This window comes from Neolamprologus brichardi, chromosome 2, assembly GCF_056152115.1.
Source record: "Neolamprologus brichardi isolate AB-2024 chromosome 2, ASM5615211v1, whole genome shotgun sequence".
In the NCBI taxonomy this organism is placed as follows: Eukaryota; Metazoa; Chordata; class Actinopteri; order Cichliformes; family Cichlidae; genus Neolamprologus; species Neolamprologus brichardi.
In genome coordinates this window covers 25,722,264-25,739,555 of record NC_142105.1, presented here as the reverse complement: position 1 = coordinate 25,739,555, position 17,292 = coordinate 25,722,264, and the positions used below count along the sequence as shown (strand labels likewise).

General features: G+C 43.7%; 1 protein-coding gene across 1 annotated transcript in view; it reads right to left on the bottom strand.

Annotated features, from left to right (window-relative positions):
- The window catches only part of ndst1b (N-deacetylase/N-sulfotransferase (heparan glucosaminyl) 1b), a 47,773-nt gene that overhangs the window by 4,179 nt on the left and 26,302 nt on the right, over positions 1 to 17,292 (bottom strand). The window contains exons 2-11 of the mRNA XM_006781465.3: positions 10,960 to 11,977; positions 7,962 to 8,444; positions 7,115 to 7,202; positions 6,559 to 6,713; positions 5,545 to 5,730; positions 4,260 to 4,388; positions 2,060 to 2,242; positions 1,516 to 1,612; positions 1,073 to 1,196; positions 26 to 200 (exon numbers count right to left, since the gene is read on the bottom strand). Of these exons, the coding sequence (XP_006781528.1) occupies positions 26 to 200; positions 1,073 to 1,196; positions 1,516 to 1,612; positions 2,060 to 2,242; positions 4,260 to 4,388; positions 5,545 to 5,730; positions 6,559 to 6,713; positions 7,115 to 7,202; positions 7,962 to 8,444; positions 10,960 to 11,505 (2,166 nt within the window). The 5' untranslated portion in view covers positions 11,506 to 11,977. The remainder of the gene's footprint in view (positions 1 to 25; positions 201 to 1,072; positions 1,197 to 1,515; positions 1,613 to 2,059; positions 2,243 to 4,259; positions 4,389 to 5,544; positions 5,731 to 6,558; positions 6,714 to 7,114; positions 7,203 to 7,961; positions 8,445 to 10,959; positions 11,978 to 17,292) is intronic.

The window sequence follows — 17,292 nt, the reverse complement described above, 5'->3', positions numbered from 1 at the left end:
ATTAGTGGAGTAGCAGGTCACCAACCTGGTACCACGAGTAAGCTCTGTCTGCTGGGCTGATGAGGATGGTGATGATCTTGGCTTTGGGTAGGAGAGCTGCAGCCCTCTGAGCTGCCACCTCAGAGTCAAAGTAGTTAGCACTCTTCTCAAAGTAGTAGTCTGAGCTAGTATTGGAGGGCAGAGGGAAGTATTCCATATACCTAGTGCATAAAAAAACACACAAAAACACAGCAAAAAACATTACAAGCAGCCAGAGTTGATCTGGTCCAATTTGCAACCTGCAGATAAGGATTATTTCTCTGTTCACTGTGTGGGTGATTGACCATGCACAACAGCTTGGCACCCCGAGTACAAAAAAAACATCTAACACTCTATAGTGTTATACAATGTTAATATTTGGGCAGCCCACTCATAGAAATTTTCAGCCTGCCAAGTAAATTTTGTGTTGGATTGTTTTCAGATTGTCTGCAGTGGTGCGTGAAGCTTCACTTTAATGCTGCTCGAAGTCAATTAAACCTGCAGGAAACTCAAAACAGTGACTCTTTTTTTAGATGAATGGGTGTTAATTGCGTTGCTGGTCTTGCTCTCGGCAATGTCACAAATGAGTGGATTTGTTGTTGTGAGGTGGCGTCGTTTGCTTTTTTTTTTTTTTTTTTTTGCTTTTTACTAACAAAGTGAAAATAAATTGCTAACTGCCGTTGCCACTTTGTGTTTTTTTTCTTTTGATTTAACTGCAAATGATCTAACCTGTGCTCCTACCTAAACATATGGGAGAACGTAACTCCAGATGCAGGTGCAGCAAAGTTGTGAAGCTACTGTGACTATAATTACAAGTGAAAACTGCCTTTTTCCACTCACAGTCCGGCGTATATGGCAACACGCCGAAGAGGGATGTTAAATTAAGAGCACTGTGAACAGTTGCTGTCAGTTGCTTCGATGCTGCAGCATCACACCAGACAAGGGGGGGGTGGGGTGAAAAAATGTGAACATTAATTATATTATGGGGATATTTCTGACTCGTGAAGTGTTACTTACCACTGCACAAAAAAGAGGCGAGTGTAAAAATACATACCAGTCAATGCCTCTGTGGTAGTTATGCCCATTGAAGAACTGGATCTCCTCAAAAGTCTCCTTGCTGGGGTAGTTACTGGTCAGATCAGGATGCATGCCAAGAAACAGGTAGAGTGCTGTTGTCCCTGAGTGAAGAACAGCACAGCAAGTGTCACTGACATGATGAAGATGGTGAGAGGAAGAAAGAGGAAGTCTCTAACGATATAATTAGAAAGCAGATTTAAGTGTAATCTAAAAGACATCTACAGTCAACCACGGTGACAACCTCTCATAAGATAACTTCTGCTTTTGAACTGAATGGCTGAATGTACTGAGTAAAGCCAAACATGTATATATCGTTTTTTCTGTATATGTCTGAAATAAAGATACAATAACAATGGCAATCGTCACATTTAATCACTTCTAGCTATGTCCTGTAGAGGGTGTTGAAGTACTGCTTCTCACCTGTCTTCTGAGGACCAATGACGAGCAGTTTGGGGAAGCGGTCACATGTTTTCTCTTTGGACCAGATGTCCTTGTGCCTTTTGTCCTCGCAAGGATCCTGTAGCCAACAGAAAACACATTGAAAAAAACATCCAGTGTTACAAATTTTTAACAGATATGAGAGCAACCAAATGGTGAAGTGGCCATCATTAAGGTATTGCGCACAGGCTTTGCTTGATTTATGACACGGCCTAACTTGGGAAAATCTAACTACACGTTGCAGCGTTGCAAATCTCAACAACTGCGATAGGCCTGTGCGGTGGTGATATATGGTGTATACTGATTACAGCAAGGATGATACCCCCGTAATGGGCTGTAATTGTATCTAGCCTGCTCATTAAGCTATGCAATAGCTGCCACTGTGAACATATGCTGTTTTTCTCATTTTCATAGCTCTAAGAATACGTGCGCAGACTTGGAGCAGGTTCTGGAATCGTCCCTCCTTCGTGAGTTTCAGTAAAATATAAAAAAATAAGGAATATTACACTCAGTATGTTCTTTTCACCTGCCAGAGGGGATCTCTCTCAGATGGGAACAGGCTGAAGTACTTCTGAGCCAGCTGGACAGGCGGCAGGGTCTGCATTTTCAGGTTGGTCCATGTTTTGACGAACATGACCAGGCTTTTGAAGGTGTATAGGCCGAGGCGGTCGTTCCCATAGTTGGACAAATGGGTCATGAAGATGCTGATCTGCGAACGGAGAGGGAAACGTGGAGAGAGAGTTATAAAAGGGGAAGAAGACAAACAAGATATGGTCTGAACTGGAAACGTGGTAAACTGTGTACATTATGTAACTGTCTGTGATTATGTGAATTTGACAGGAAATAAAACAATTAGTTGATTAATTGATTAGTTCATGAACAGAAAATGACAAACATTTAGTGAGTCCAGCTTTTCAAGTGAGAAATGTCTGCCTATGTCAAACAAAAGCAAATCCTAACTCTGGTACATTATTATGAACACACTTTACCAACAATACTACAGTACTGTGAAAAAGTCTTGAGCCACCTGTCTTTTAGAAAAATATTTTGCTTCCAAGTAGCCAGATTTCATTGCAAGGTTTTATGAAGGTCTTTCACTTTTTCTTACCATTATCAGAGGAATGTTCTCAGATCAATGACACTGAACACTGACCTATGAATCATTCAAGCACAAAAAGGCCTCGAACTCAAGTGATGAACCAGTCGAGCCTACACATAACATAAGGCAACTTAGCAATTTTGAAGTGCATCTTCAGGCACTTTGTTACTTTGTGCAAACATGTGCAAGATAAAAGAGTTTTACAGATGTAAAATAGTATTCTTGCAACACAAATGTGATTTCCAAAGAGCTATCGGCATACCTCACCACAGTGTACAGTGTGCTCTTTGAAAAACCAAAACCAAAACATAACAAAACAGTTTAAGGCATCTAGATAACTGAAAGACAAAAGAAGAAGTGGTAAGCAAAAATGGTAAGCAAAATTACCCAAGAATTGAACTGAAAAAAGGTGACAAAAGGTCTTACAGGGTGATGAACTGAAACATTAATTTTTTTTTTATTTCAAATCACTCTCGAGACGTACGGAGGTACGTACACAATGGAGACTCTGTCATGGTTCGAGGGGCTGGGCTCTTTCAAAAGTGAACTATGAACACAGAAATGTATCAACGGATTGGATCCACCATGTGATAGCATCCAGAAAGCATCTGATTGGCAACAGCTTCACTTTTCAGCACGACAATAAACGCAAACGAATGGACCAATGCAGTAAACGCTCAGAAAAACCAAAACGAAAAATGCAGCACTATCAGTCATGGATTGGTCCAGACCTCAATATTATTGAAACAGTGTGGGAACATCTTAACAGAGGACATAGCAAAACACAGCCAATACCCAAAAATGAGCTTTGAATGTCTTTCGAGAAGCCTGGAGAGCTTTTCCTGAAAACTACATAAAAAAAAAGATGACAACAGAGCTTGACTAAGAATGTTTTGCCTGATGTGGTCAGTCTAAAATTTGACCTCCGCATGTTTTCAAATTGTACAAACTGTGGTTTTGCCCCAGATACTATTTTCCATTTATGCTTTACTGCATTTTCCTAGCAAAATATAAAGAAATGAGGGGTGGCTCGAGACTTTTGCACTACATTATTAAAAAAAATAAAAATAAAAATAAACAGATTAATCACAGATGAATGACTCTGACATTCATTACTATCACTATACAGTATAATAGACTTTAAATATGCTGCCCCAGTTCTCAATAAGCCACTAAAACCTTCAGATGAACTTTTCCTGGATCACAGTTAATTATACGCAGTATGAGGGAAAAGGTTTTGAGCAAAAGAGGAAGTGGCAGTTTAAAAAAAGAAAAAAAAAACTGTTGAAACAACACTTTATAATTATGTGACAAAAACAAGTCTCACTTTAAAATTAAAGCCTTGCAAAAATTATCTGCAGACCAAACTAACCCATTTATATCATCTCAAACAAAACATGCTGACAAACACAACGAATTCTCAACACTGTTTTGGCTCCAGCAACAGAAGCTTTCGCAGCAGAGTGAGAAAAAAAAAGAGTGTGCTCGATGCAGACATCCCTGTGTGACTCACCGACTAGTCATTGTCCCGTCCCTCGTTTAAATCTCAATTTACACCATCAGTAAAACGTTTTTTTCCAAGCTCGCAAGACTATCGAGGTGTTGTGCGGATGTGTAATTGACTCACGGGGTTCAGAAGAACAGTGAGGAAGAGCTCTCCACCATTGATGAGCTTGTCCAGCTCATTCGGACTGCCCGGGTAGTCTTTGTAGAAGATAGTGTGCGTGAAAAGACCACAGGTCTGTCTGGGCAGCACCTGCGACACGAACAAAAACACAAAGTCACCAAACCAAGAGCGAGGAAACAAAAAGGGAATGAAGTTACACACTCACGTTAAAAAAAAAGATCATGAGAAGTGCATTGTCACAAATAAATACACACCATCAGCCCTCCGCTGAGAGCAGAGCGAAGCTGTCAGTACTCCAAGCAGTTACCCCACACATTGTTTGCTTCCAATAACATTCATATTATGCAGCTCATCTAGCCAAAGCAAACCTCTTATTCACTCCGAGTCTATATGGAAATTCATGGAAATGCGTTTACAGTTTGGAGTGTCAGGGGAACTGAATATCAATCATCAGTAAGCAGTGGAGACTGTCCATTCAGACTGCTCTATCTCAAGGACAGGAACAGAACTGTGGGACCACACAGGCTGACTGAATGCCAGCACTACAAAGCAACTGGACTGAGGCTGCACTGCTTCTTATCAGCAGTGAAGGTCAACCTGGGAAAGAAATGGATAAGACCCCCCCTTCACCCACCCACCTTTTAAAACCTCCTGAATGTATTCTATTCATCTTTAATTTTGCTCTCTTCAGCACCAACTCGGATCCGAAGCTGAATAAAGTCAAGTGTATTTTTCTTTCTGGTTTTTTTTTTTTTGAGGAGGGAGTGCTGACATTTCAATGATTGCTGTATGCAGACACTCGCTATGCTGTTGCCAAGGATGTCAGTCTCCATTATGCTGCTGAGGCCTCCTAGACAGCGCAACCTAGACAGGTGTCTCATGCAAGACTGGTTCACTTGACTACATTATCATTTGGCACTCGATAGGAAATACACCAAACAGGACCGGCCTTTTGCAGGACTCCTGATTCCAAAGATGGAAAATAATAACACTGTCATCACAATTATCATCTAGGAAAAGCGGGCACGCTGAGAGCAGTAGATGAGGGGCAAAAGAACAGGTTGAAAAGAGAGAGTTGGTCATAAGAGAGGAATAAATATAACAGAACTGAAGGAGGAGGGGGGAGTGATAAAATATGTAAATGGTAGAAGAGACCCCTGAAAGGGATTATTGGCTCAGAAGGTAATGGATGTTGAGAAGCCAAGTGGAGAGAAAGCTAACAAGCCAGAGGTAAGAAGATAACGAGGCTTTTTCCAATGCCTGGGTGTATGAAAAGTTGCCTTACACTGATGCCGCTATGGATGAAACCTCGCCGGAAGCGAGCAGGCTTTAGATGCGGGTACTCTTCTGTGCTGGTCACCTTGATGCCCCACACCTTCTTCCAGGCGTCGTACAGCTGTATGTGCACTGGGTAAACGCCCGAGTGGTGAGGAGCCACCGCGTAGCCCATGTTAGTGGGGATCCCCTGCTCCTGGGGATGAAAAAGAAAACGAGGCGAGGTTTAACGACACCCGTCGAACTCTGGGGATATTGAGAATTGTCTGAATTTGAAAAGGGAGTCTGCGTTTTCTTTGCTGTATTCACACTGACTGTATAAGCAGAAGGAATTCACAGGAAAACAATGCAGCGTGTGCAAATTTATGCAACTAATAACGGCCTCGCTGTTCTGTTGCTCATATTACACCATTTAAGAGCTCTACCAAACCTATAATTTCCCGTTGCTGCTGTGCAGTTAAATCTCAGACTTGTTTTTTAACTGTTAAAGGGGTCATAGAAGATGCGTCGCGCGTGCTAACATTGTTAGTGGAGATGGAAATCATTCTTTTGGAACAATCATTTTTATGAGTCTCTGTCTGAGGACTGAGCGAGCGAGCAGTGAGGAAGGAAAGAGCAGCCACAGCGAGATATTAGATAAGAGACGAACGACGCCTCAGCAAGCCTACTTCCACAGCGTCTTCTTGCACAGAAGACATGCAGGTCCGAATCTTCACATCTGATTAAAATTGCACTAGTTGTGCATTCTTAATCAAAACAACGCAAGACTTTTTTTTTTGGCTACAGGCACAGATGCCCAAGATGCCCTTTTGTATTACAGACAAAACAGCTGCTCGAGGCACGTGTGCCGCTAACTGAAGTGAGCTTCAATCTTTATTGTTTTTGGTTCTTTTACTTGCAAAAACGTCACCAGCTCGTCCGAGACTGCCTATTTAAATCAAAACAGCGGGATATGCAAAAGTTAAGGCCGATCACCGTGTTTACTCAAAACAGCGATGTGACCTTTACCCCCAAGCTGACTCACCATGGCAAATTTCTTGTTGAGCAACATCTGCTCGGCCAGCACGGACTGGTTATGAAATAGATGGGGCTGCATGTGGCTCCACATGTGAGGAAACCACCAAAAATCCTTCACATAGGAAAGCAGCAGGTCGTCTCCCAGGTCCTCCTCATCAGATCCTGGACATAAGAGAGAATCGCATGGGAAAGGAAGAGGGGGAGATGGAGGGAGATGAACGGGGTTAGCGCCAAAATGAGGGGTGGTGGGTTATGAGGAAATTGAAGATATAAAAATGGGAGATGACAAAGAAGAGGCAAAGGTAAAATGGAGCCAGTGATGACAGGGAGAGGAAATGAAAGTCAGCGAGGCAAAGGGAGAGACAGAGTTCAAATATTAGAAGGAAGCATTTGAGAAATGAGAAGCAGGAAATGGACAAAGTCAGGGCATGACAGAGAGGACGGAGAGGAGAAGCGAAATTAAAGAATATGAATCACGACTTCACCAGCTTGAAGTTTTATTTATTTTAGTTTATCTCAGCGTGAGTTAACTGGCAAAAAGTTCTCGTCGGGTTGCATCTCACCAGCGTGAAAGAATTTCCCTGAGAAGCCCAGATTGAAGGTGAAGTTGGGCACATGGGTGCGCAGCTCCCTCTGTGTCTCCAGCAGGGCCTGAAACAGTAGGAGGAGAGGAGCGTGAGTCAGTACACGATGCGCTGAAACCGGTGCACGAGCGCATTAATGAGAAAGCGCGAACACCCGGTCGGTCTTGTGCCCACATGCATATTTTATTCTGAAAGTTTCTTTCGGTAAACATCCAGCATCCACTCCCAGTTGCCTCGCTCCTCTCCTCCATTCTGTTTGATATTTTGCTCTCCTCTGATTCGGGTGTTTGTTTCATTTGATCTCCGTGCTGGATGAGGCTCCCAGTGTACACCCCCCCCCTCTCTCTCGCTCAGATTTCTCCATCATGTCAGGGTGTGATGCGTCTCTAAAAGCTAGCTGCTGCGCTGCCAGCGAGGAGGGCCTTGATGCCTCTTCCGTAACTTTTTCTCATACCCTCTGCCTCCACATGTGAGGCGAGCCTGTTCTGCTCTGAGGGGACGCAAGCAAGGAGCTTTTCAACATTCTTTGTATGTCTCTGGGCCCCTGAAATATTCATTGCTGTGGAGCTTCTGTGACAGTGTGAGCAGTGGGGCCTGTCAGCTTTGAGCAGCCTACTGGGACGAATGCATTCAAAAGGAGTAGAGGAGCGAGAAGAAGGGGTTTCTGTATGACTGGCAGAGGGTAGAACATGCTATGTGTGAGGCAATTTTTTATTTTCCAGCAAAGGGCTGTTGAAAACCAGCGGCTGATGAATAGATAAGTGGGTTCAGTTTCTATTCTGAGAAGATGTTTTTCTTTTTTTAGCACTTTGAAACACAAACTCACCTTTACGTCAGGCACCTTCATGCGAGTACCCTCTCTGCCCACAAAGATGTCATCTATATCCACAAGGATGTAGCGCTCCAGGGAAAGCGAGAGCCGCTTCCCCGTCAAAAAGGCCACAGCGTCCACAAACACCAGCTTGTGCAGCCAGAAAGCCAGATTGTTGCCGAACAGGACCCTCTGGATGCCGTCGTGAAGCCCCAGGTCCTGCACCACTGACGGCAACAGAGCGGCATTCTGCCCCATCGACGCGACGCTCTCAGCTGATTGGGTCTTGGCCAGTAACACAGGTTCGTATGTCGAGTGGTTGGACTGAAAGACGGTCCAGTCGTCTCCGGGGAGAGGACCTGGCAGCGGCTGCCCAGATCGAGTGATAAAGAGAAGCGGGGACTTGGGGTTGACCGTGCAGTCCTTCAGACCCAGGTTAGAGTGAAGAAAGAGGGGGAAGCCTTTCAGCTGTGCACTGAGCAGGCTGTTTTCATTGGCCTGATCAACACAGAGAGACAGAGACGAGAGAGAAATCACACAGATTCATCATACACTGGAGTGATGAAGACAGAAATGCATTGGAAATAATTCCCCAATTTCTCCAGTCATGTGTGAAATAAGGAATGTCAGGCCTGCTCAAACGTGAAGGCATGAGGCAGCTTCTACCTGCTATGCTCAATCTGCTATGCCCTGAGATTGCAGTCAAAATGAATAACCTCCTGCTGTGTTCTCAAAGACTCTGAGACTGAGGCTTCAGCGAAGGCTTAATGAAATTTCCCCGCCAAAACTTGTCACTCCCCGATTCTCTCTTACTTCATCTTGCACTTCAACATAACTCTTCCTTAGAATTTCAACACAGTGTTTGGGTGTTAGAAACATTAACACTAATATACACTGTGCAGCGTCCACATGATGGTCATAATATCTAAAGAAACGTTCATTTGTTACACTCATTTACCTCGAGGCTGCAGATGTAAATAAAGTGATTACCCTTGTCATTTAATTGATTTTTCTTTTCATCACATCTTATCAGAAACTAATATGAAGAAAGTCATACAAATACTAATTACAAATTAGGCCTGCTCTGTGGGGCAGACTGCATTTAGAGCCTGTCTGACAATTAGATTTTTGAGATTGACAAAATTACAAATATTTGGTGATTTAAAAGTCAGATTTTTTTTTCTTTCAGATGCACAAAATATAAATAAATTCCCTAACGTTTGGTATGTGCAGTCATTTATGAGTCCCTATTAACAAACCATAAGGAAACCATTTAAATATAATCTTGTTTGTGTCGTGGATTACTCGTTTACGCTCCGCCCGACTCTGCTCCAATCAGCCGTTTGCTGTTGTGTTCGTGGCCGATGCCGACAGAGCAGAAACTCGGCCAACATTTCAGTCGAGCTCGAATTTCATTGAAAAGGAGCGTTTTATTCTCCGCAGACTACACGTGACAAAAAGTGTATTCGCTTGATTTGCTATATGATTACTTACAGTCACTTTATGTTGCACAACTTAAGTCTTCCTTAGAAATACAAAACAGCGCGTGGGTGTTAGCGAGAAAAGTTGACACTAACACAAACTGCGTGGTGTCACATCACATCATTTTTTCCATTCATGTGTGCAAACTATGCGTTACATCTGTGATCATATTTAGTCGTTTTAAAAATCGAATAAAAAAACAAATCAGCCAATTTTCTTTAACCATTCGTTCATTCTGGCTTCTTTTCCCCCGCATCATTTGGAGTTAAATTACCCCGAGGCTGTAGTGTAGATAACAACTATTGCAATGCTTAACTATCTAATTGTATTTATTTTTCTTTGTATTTTATCTTATCAGCACCTAATATGTAGAAAAATAAACAAGCACACATGCAACATCAATTTCCTTTTCCATATATCAGGCGTGCTTTATGAAGGAGATGAAGCCTCACTAATACACAGGATTTTTATGATTTCCCTAACAGTTGTTAGATGTAGTTATGTAGTTATTTATGAGTCTTTATTAATATGAGAAAACAATATCGATATATTGGGAAATGGCTAATATCAGCCACTATATCAGTCGAAATATTTTATTTCGTTTAAAAAAAAAAAAGAGCTATTTTATTCTGCACAGACTACACATGACCAAAATCATACCACATCATGTTTGCTATACGGAAAATTCTACAGTGTGCAAAACTCTGGAGACATGCTACTCGTGTTCACGGTCACGTGAACCCTGTAGAGTTTGAACTGTAAACAACACAGAGTTGTAAATCACAAATAATCCAAATAAACTTTGTAGGGCTACATGAAAAAAGTAGCCAAAGCTAATTACAGATGCAGAGCAGATGTAAGTCCACTGTTGTACAGCTGGAGTCTAATTAGAAGCAATGCATCTGCGTCTGTAGTGGACTTCATGTGTATGTAACAAACTCGCTGATATCCATCAAGGAAAGGCCAAAACGGGACAACGACATCAATCATGCAGATGTGTAAGTGTACTGGTTGCTTTCTCTTTCTCCTTTTGGTAAATTCCGCCAGGAAACCATGACCTGCCTAAAATTTCTGTACCACCACCCATTCTTCTACATCTCTAAATATTCTGTACATGAAATGGTGATTAAAACCATAACACCTTAGAAGAAAAAAAAGCTGGCCTTGGGCAAACATAAGCATCTACGGATTTACTGATATAGAGGAAAAAGGAGAGAGCATGAGAGAAACACAGAGGGAGAAGGAGGCTGGGGAATGCATATCTAGATTAAAACAAAGCAGAGAAATAAGACAGTGAGGAAGAAAAGAGAAGAAGGCCAGATTGCAGAATAAAGAAAAACATTGATACAGAGAACATAAGAGAGACAGAAGACACTGCCGTGGGACAGAGTGATATTGAACCAGGCAGGTCTTTCCAACTCTGTGAATCCCATCTCCTTAGAGACGGTGGAGCCAGATGGACAGGGCAGAAGGTGTGAGTGAGAGAGGGGAGAAAAAGGGGGAGGCAGAAGGAGTGTGGTGTTGTCCTAACCTTGAAGAAGCCAATGATGCCTACTCCGTATTCCACACAGTATTTGTCCAGCAGCTCTCGGTTCCAGGCGTCCAAGTTGACATACTTGAGAATGTTCTCATAAATAACAAGTGTAAAACGCCCCTTTTCTTTGTCCGTCAATGTGGGCATGTCCCCTTTGCCAGGAGAGATTTCAGTCCGGTACCTGAATCGGCCAGACTCCAAAATGGCCACAATCTCCTGCCCCAGTTGAGAATATTGGCTTTCCACAAACACCAGGACAACAGGTTCTGTCCTTGTCCCTCCGGGATCTGCCCCGGGGCCCCCTGAGACAGGCCGCAAAGGCAGCAGTCGGGATGGAGTGACCCTTGGGTCATCGGTGTCGGCGGATGCTCCCTCGGCTCCGGACACACCCCCTCCTGACGGCTCCAGCTCCCGCTTGACGCCATATAGGAAGTAGGCTGAGATGAAGACGCTGACGGTGCAGAAGAGGAAGAGAAGTATCAGCGAGGTCTGCAGGGGGAGGAGACGGACCTGCCGACGGAGGCGGGTCACACATCCCAGCATCGTCTCACGCCACACCGCTCTGCCGCGCCGGCTCAGCAGCACACCTTGGGGGACAGTCTCTCTCTCGGTGTGGATAGAGGACAGCGAGCAGGGGATTCTCAGAGCAAGGTCAGCCTTGTTATGGAGCTAAATACAAGAAGCATTAAGATAGCAGCTGCAGGAGCTACTGGAGAAAGAAATGAGGCGGTTTTGGTTCTCCCTCATATTGCAGCACTGCTTATGTCACCATGGCAAACAAATAAGGGGCCTTGGACTGCTGGTACACACTTATGCCTCGCGGGGAGAGCTGGCAGGCCGAGTCACTGGTGGAGAAAGATGATGGAAGACTCCATCACCTGTCCATCATGTAAACCTGTCAAGCATGTCCTGGCTCGATTTTGCTCCACTCTTTTGATTGGAGAATAATCTCTTGAGGAAACAAAGGCCACGCAGGTCATCTCAACAGCATTCCCCCAGGATTAAATCTCCTGACCTAGAAAAACGGCAAGACAGAAGGAAATAGCGTTAAAATCTAACAGCACAAGCATCAGCTCCTATAGAACAAACAGCATATCACGTTCTTTTGTTGAGTGGGATTAGCCGTGTGTGGGAGATGTTGCATACTGGCAGTGCCAGCACTCCAAAAGTTCGCTCCAAAGTAGTCCTTGCATTCACCTACACAAAGTAAGAGCTGCCAGTTTTCCCCTACACACACGCACACACACGCCTAACCCCTGTGTGTGCAAACATAACACACACAGACACACACACACACACAAATCACCCGCTCACGCAGCCTCCACACAATCAATAGGCAGAATTTGAGTGACAAAGCTTCAGGGTGAGCCAATTCCCAGTTCAGCTCAGAATTGTGTGACTGCGTGCAAGTGAAGCCATCACCCATGGGGACATTCGCCTTCTATTTCTCTCAAATCCGCACAGTATCGGAACCAAGACGGAGAGAAGAAAGGGAAAACAAGCCGATGGAAGGGAAGCGATCCAAGAGCAGAGGAGTGGATGGGAGTGACAGACAGACCTGGCAACAAAAGGATCCTTTACTCTTGGAGAAAATCCCTTATCACACTCTATATACATTTCCATACCCTCAGCAGACCTAACATAATATACCAGCCCTTTAGGCAACCTCCATCAAGCCAAGTGTGAAAAGTAAAGCATCCAGCATGAGAATGTGTGAGCGAGTCACTTACAAAAACATCATTTCTCCATTAAGACTCCTGGTGGAGAAATGAGATGGAGCATCATTACCTTTGCATGGAAAATGGTCTGACCATTAAGCGGGAGAGCTATTGCAGCGTGCACACATCCCTGTGTAAAAACCATAGATGTTGCATTAGAGACACATACCCCTCAACCCGGAGACATTAAACAGTGACCACGAAAGCCAGCAAGACACAAAGGGGACATAAAGTAGATGTAATAATGCCATTAAAGGGTTTATTGGTAACCCGATAAACCTAGGTTTAATTACAAGTAAGCAGTAACGTCAAAAATACACAAGTGGCCGCGCTGAGCTCGGCTCAAACGGAACTCCAAAGTGGAGAAAATCAAGTGCATCCGGTGTCCTTTTAATGAGAATCAAGGTCAGCACTCTGGCAAGTGTCTCTGCCCCGGCTATCCTTCCAGCTAAGCTTAACAGGATGCCTTAAATCTGCCTCCTGCAAGAGCTGTGGAAGAAACCGCACGTCTTTTTTCTCTGAGTCGTGTCCAACTTCTCCCTTCATGGGGATGCAGAGACTAATGTAAAGAGAGGCCGTGAAAAAAAACAGTGGGTGTTCAGAGAATATATCACAGCGGTGCAGACAAAAACCAACAGAGCTGGTTGCTTGAAGATCCCCGGGTACCTTGTTTGTTCCTTTCTTATGGAGCCAGGGTTCGTGCCACAGCATATCAAAGTATGATTAGCCACAGGAAGTGACTCCTGATGGAAACAGTGAAGCAGAGGACATGACCGGGGTGACAACTATTACCACTGTAAAGAAGCACAGTTTTCTTTTTAGGTTTCTCAGCGTCAAGCTGCTTCAGAAATCTACATGGCTCCAATAATGAGGACCAGAATATTAATCAACAAACCTTATTCACTTGATCTTAAAATTGTATCACGATGATGGTGTTATGGTTTTATGGTCATGGGTTTGTTTTCCCAGCATTTGAGTTTTTGGACTTTCTAGTTTTGTTTATTTACTTGATATATATTGAGAGGTTTAGATTATGTCTTGTATTCCTTCTCCTAGCAAATTATTCTAGTTCTCTTTTCCTCCCTCCCGTGTCAAGTCTCTTGCATCTAGTTCATTCATGTATCGTGTACGATGTTTTCCTCATTAAGTCATCAGTTCCTGTTTTACTTTGAGAGTTTGTGGTCCTGGTGCTTTATTTTTACTTTTGCTTCCTTTGTCTTGTTCACTGTGATTTGGTTTAACGGTGTCTCATCCTCCGCAGCTGTTTCCACTCCCCCCATCACCCTCCTGTGTAGATATACTTGCTGTCCCCCCTTGTCCTCTGTTGTAGTATCTTTTCACCTCACCACAGTGAGTTCCTAGTTTTAGATTACAGTAAGTTTATAGTTTTCCTCCTTTTAAATGTTGTGTTTCGCCTTTTGGCATATGCTCACCTTATTTAGCTTAATGTACTATTGGACATTAAACTAAATAAGCAGCTAGCTCTAGGTTGTTTGGTTCCATCAGCATAGAGGCATGATTGCGAATACCGGCTGAAGTTCAAACTTACTATTGAAATGGAGAAGAAAGGTGATTTAAGTTACTTTAAATGTGGTATGGTTGTTGGTGCCAGATGGGCTGGTCTGAGTATTTCAGAAACTGCTGATCTACTGGGAATTTCCCGCACAACCATCGCTAGAGTTTACAGAGAATACATCCAGTGAGTGGCAGCACTCTGGGAGAAAAATGCCATGATGCCAGAGGTCAGAGGAGAATGGCCAGGCTGCTGTGAGCTGATAAGATGGGAACAGCAACTTACATAACTGCTTGTTACAACAAAGGTATGCAGAGGAAGATCGATGAATACACAACACATCCAACCTTGAAGCAGATGGGCGACAGCAGCAGAAGACCACAACGGGTATCAATCATATCAGACAAGAGCAGAAAAAAATGAGTCTTGATTTCTGCAGCAGCATTCAGATTGTGGGGTCAGAATTTGGCATAAACAACATAAAAGCACGGATATATGCCTTGTATTCGTTCAGGCTGCTGATTGCAGTAAAAGTGTGGGGTTATTTTCTTGGCAGTATTGTTGCCAACCATGTCCATCCCTTTATGCGTAGTGAAGCAGTCTACTTATGGCTGCTTTAAGCAAGATAAGACACCATTTCACAAAGTTCAAATCATCTCAAACTGCTTTCTTGAACATGACAATGAGTTCACTGTACTCAAATGACCTCTACAATCACCAGATTGTCAATCCAATAAAGCACCTCTGGGATGTGAAGGAATCTACATTACATGATTTATATCGCGGACGTGCAGCTGACAATTCAGCAGCAGCTGTGTGATGCTGTCATGTCAATATGGACCAAAATCTCTGAGGAGTGCTTCCAGTTTTAAAGGCAAAGGGGGGTCCAGCGTGTACCTAATGAACTGGCCGGTGAGCATATGTCAGCAGATATGCAGGAAGAAACATTGAAATACACAAGAATATTTGTGATAAGAGAAACAACAATGTAGATTTAACAACAAAGTAATACATTTATAGTGGTCTATTAAGAACACGGACACTAAAGATTTCTTTTGTTCTGACGAATAGTCAAATGCCAAAAGATTTGTTTTTAAAACAAGAAGAAACAAAAAAGAGCAACAAATTAATCCTAACCGGTTTGGTTGAACGCCAATTAGTAAAATGTTTCCTCCCCAGTTGATAAACCTTCTAATGATGTATATATTTTCTCCATTTCCAGCCATAGTGGCCTGCCCCGATCAGAGCTATATTAAAGTCAATTCCTGTTAATGTGTAATCAGACTGAAGACATGCTATCTTTGGCCGTGTCTGCAGGGAGACAATAAGCACTGCTGTGACTTTAATGACACTGTTAACATGGCTTGGAAGCAGATCTAATGGCAGCGCGGAAAGACTGAGCAGACTCACAGGAAACCACATTTCTTGCCCAAATCACAGTAGAGATGACCGCCTCCCAATGTTGACCTTCACACTGTGATGCAGTGAGCTACAGTTGAAGAAAGGAAGAAGGCAGAGAGAAAGAGAAGGTCTGAGAGGCGGAGTGAGAGAAGCAGACACAAATAAACGGAAATCTCAAGGCCTTGAGTGCGAAGCAGTGAGGTCAGACCCGTTAAATAGAGAGTACAATACATTAGACCATGATGGGGCTGAAGATAAAGCACCTAAACCGAATAATGGCTAATGGATCTCAAAATGTCTGCATGCCCATCTCACCTAATGTGCTACGTATACCTTGGAAGAGGCCGAGATAGAGCTGGAATTGTGTCTGTGCTCCTTTCTTCAAAATAATAGATTCAAAAATGCAGAGGGAGAAAGCAAGGGGGACATGAATATTTCATGCTTTGCAGAAGCTGATGAGAGGTATAGCCAGCAGACATATTGGTAAGGTGAAGAGAAGCCAAAAGGTTCACAGACACCACGGTGTTCTAGTCTGCCAGAGAGTCAGAGTTCTAACTCATGCATAAAGGAGAGGCAGTAGGAGACTAACGCAGATCCCATAGCCAACCTTTTCATTCTTGGTGATGGAAAGAGCTCAGACCAAATATGAACTCTGTAATTGCACATGTGGACTAAAGCCTCCCTAAATAGAGGTGGCAGACCAGAGTAGTAAGAAAGGAAAAAATGAAAGACAATAGCAAATGAAAGGACAAGTTGATCAATTCGTACAAGACAAGAGAAATTAGCGAGAGATTCATCCCAAAGTATAACCATCAATCCCGACGCTTCGAAAATTAAAGCACTTTGCTCATTATTTTAGAGCGGCAGATAGACACGAGGCGACAGAGTGAAATGTAGGCAGAAACACTAGCAGGTGACACCGGGGGCAGACTGATGCTTTTCCTCAGGGTGGGTGGTCACTTAAACCTGCTCGCTCTACATCGCTGGAAACAAGCCAGAGCCATAGTGCTAGATTAATGAGAGACAAAGAGGAGCAGGGGGATGGAGGCTAGTCCTCAGCTGTAACAACTCTCTGGATAAACAACGCTACGGTCGACCATATGTGGCTTCACACGTCTCCCCCCCGCTTTTTTTGCCCCCCCCCTCCCTCCCCGACACTGCTGCTGCACTTCTTTTAAAGTGTGAATACGACTAAGTGTCTGAGGGATTTGCGAGGACAGTCGGTACATTAACACCAACAAACCAGTGTCAGACTCCGCCGTAGGCGATCCCTTGGACAAATAAACTTTTAAAGGAGATTTAGGCCCTCCACATCCCCTCAGGACCCAACAGTTCCCCCTCTTCTTCCCCCCTGCTGTCCCCTCTCCAATCTGCCCCCTTTGCTCCTGTCAGACAGAAATAAACGATGACCCTCAGCGCTCAATCGCCACAGGACTTGGCAACTGCACGTTTCCCATGGAAACGCTGGAGTTGGGTTGCGTTCAGAGGCATGGAAGCTGTGCCGAAGGAAAAACAGTGAGGGCGCTAATCCATAGGACCCTCATCGAAGGGCTGCTGGTGTGACCACACACGCAAACACACACAAGACACTCCAATAGTAGATAGGCTTGTTTGCATTCAGTCCCGTTCAAACACTAACACTGAACTTGGTCTTGTGTTTGCAAAGGCCTGAAATTTTTCAGGGGGGCATGCGTCAAG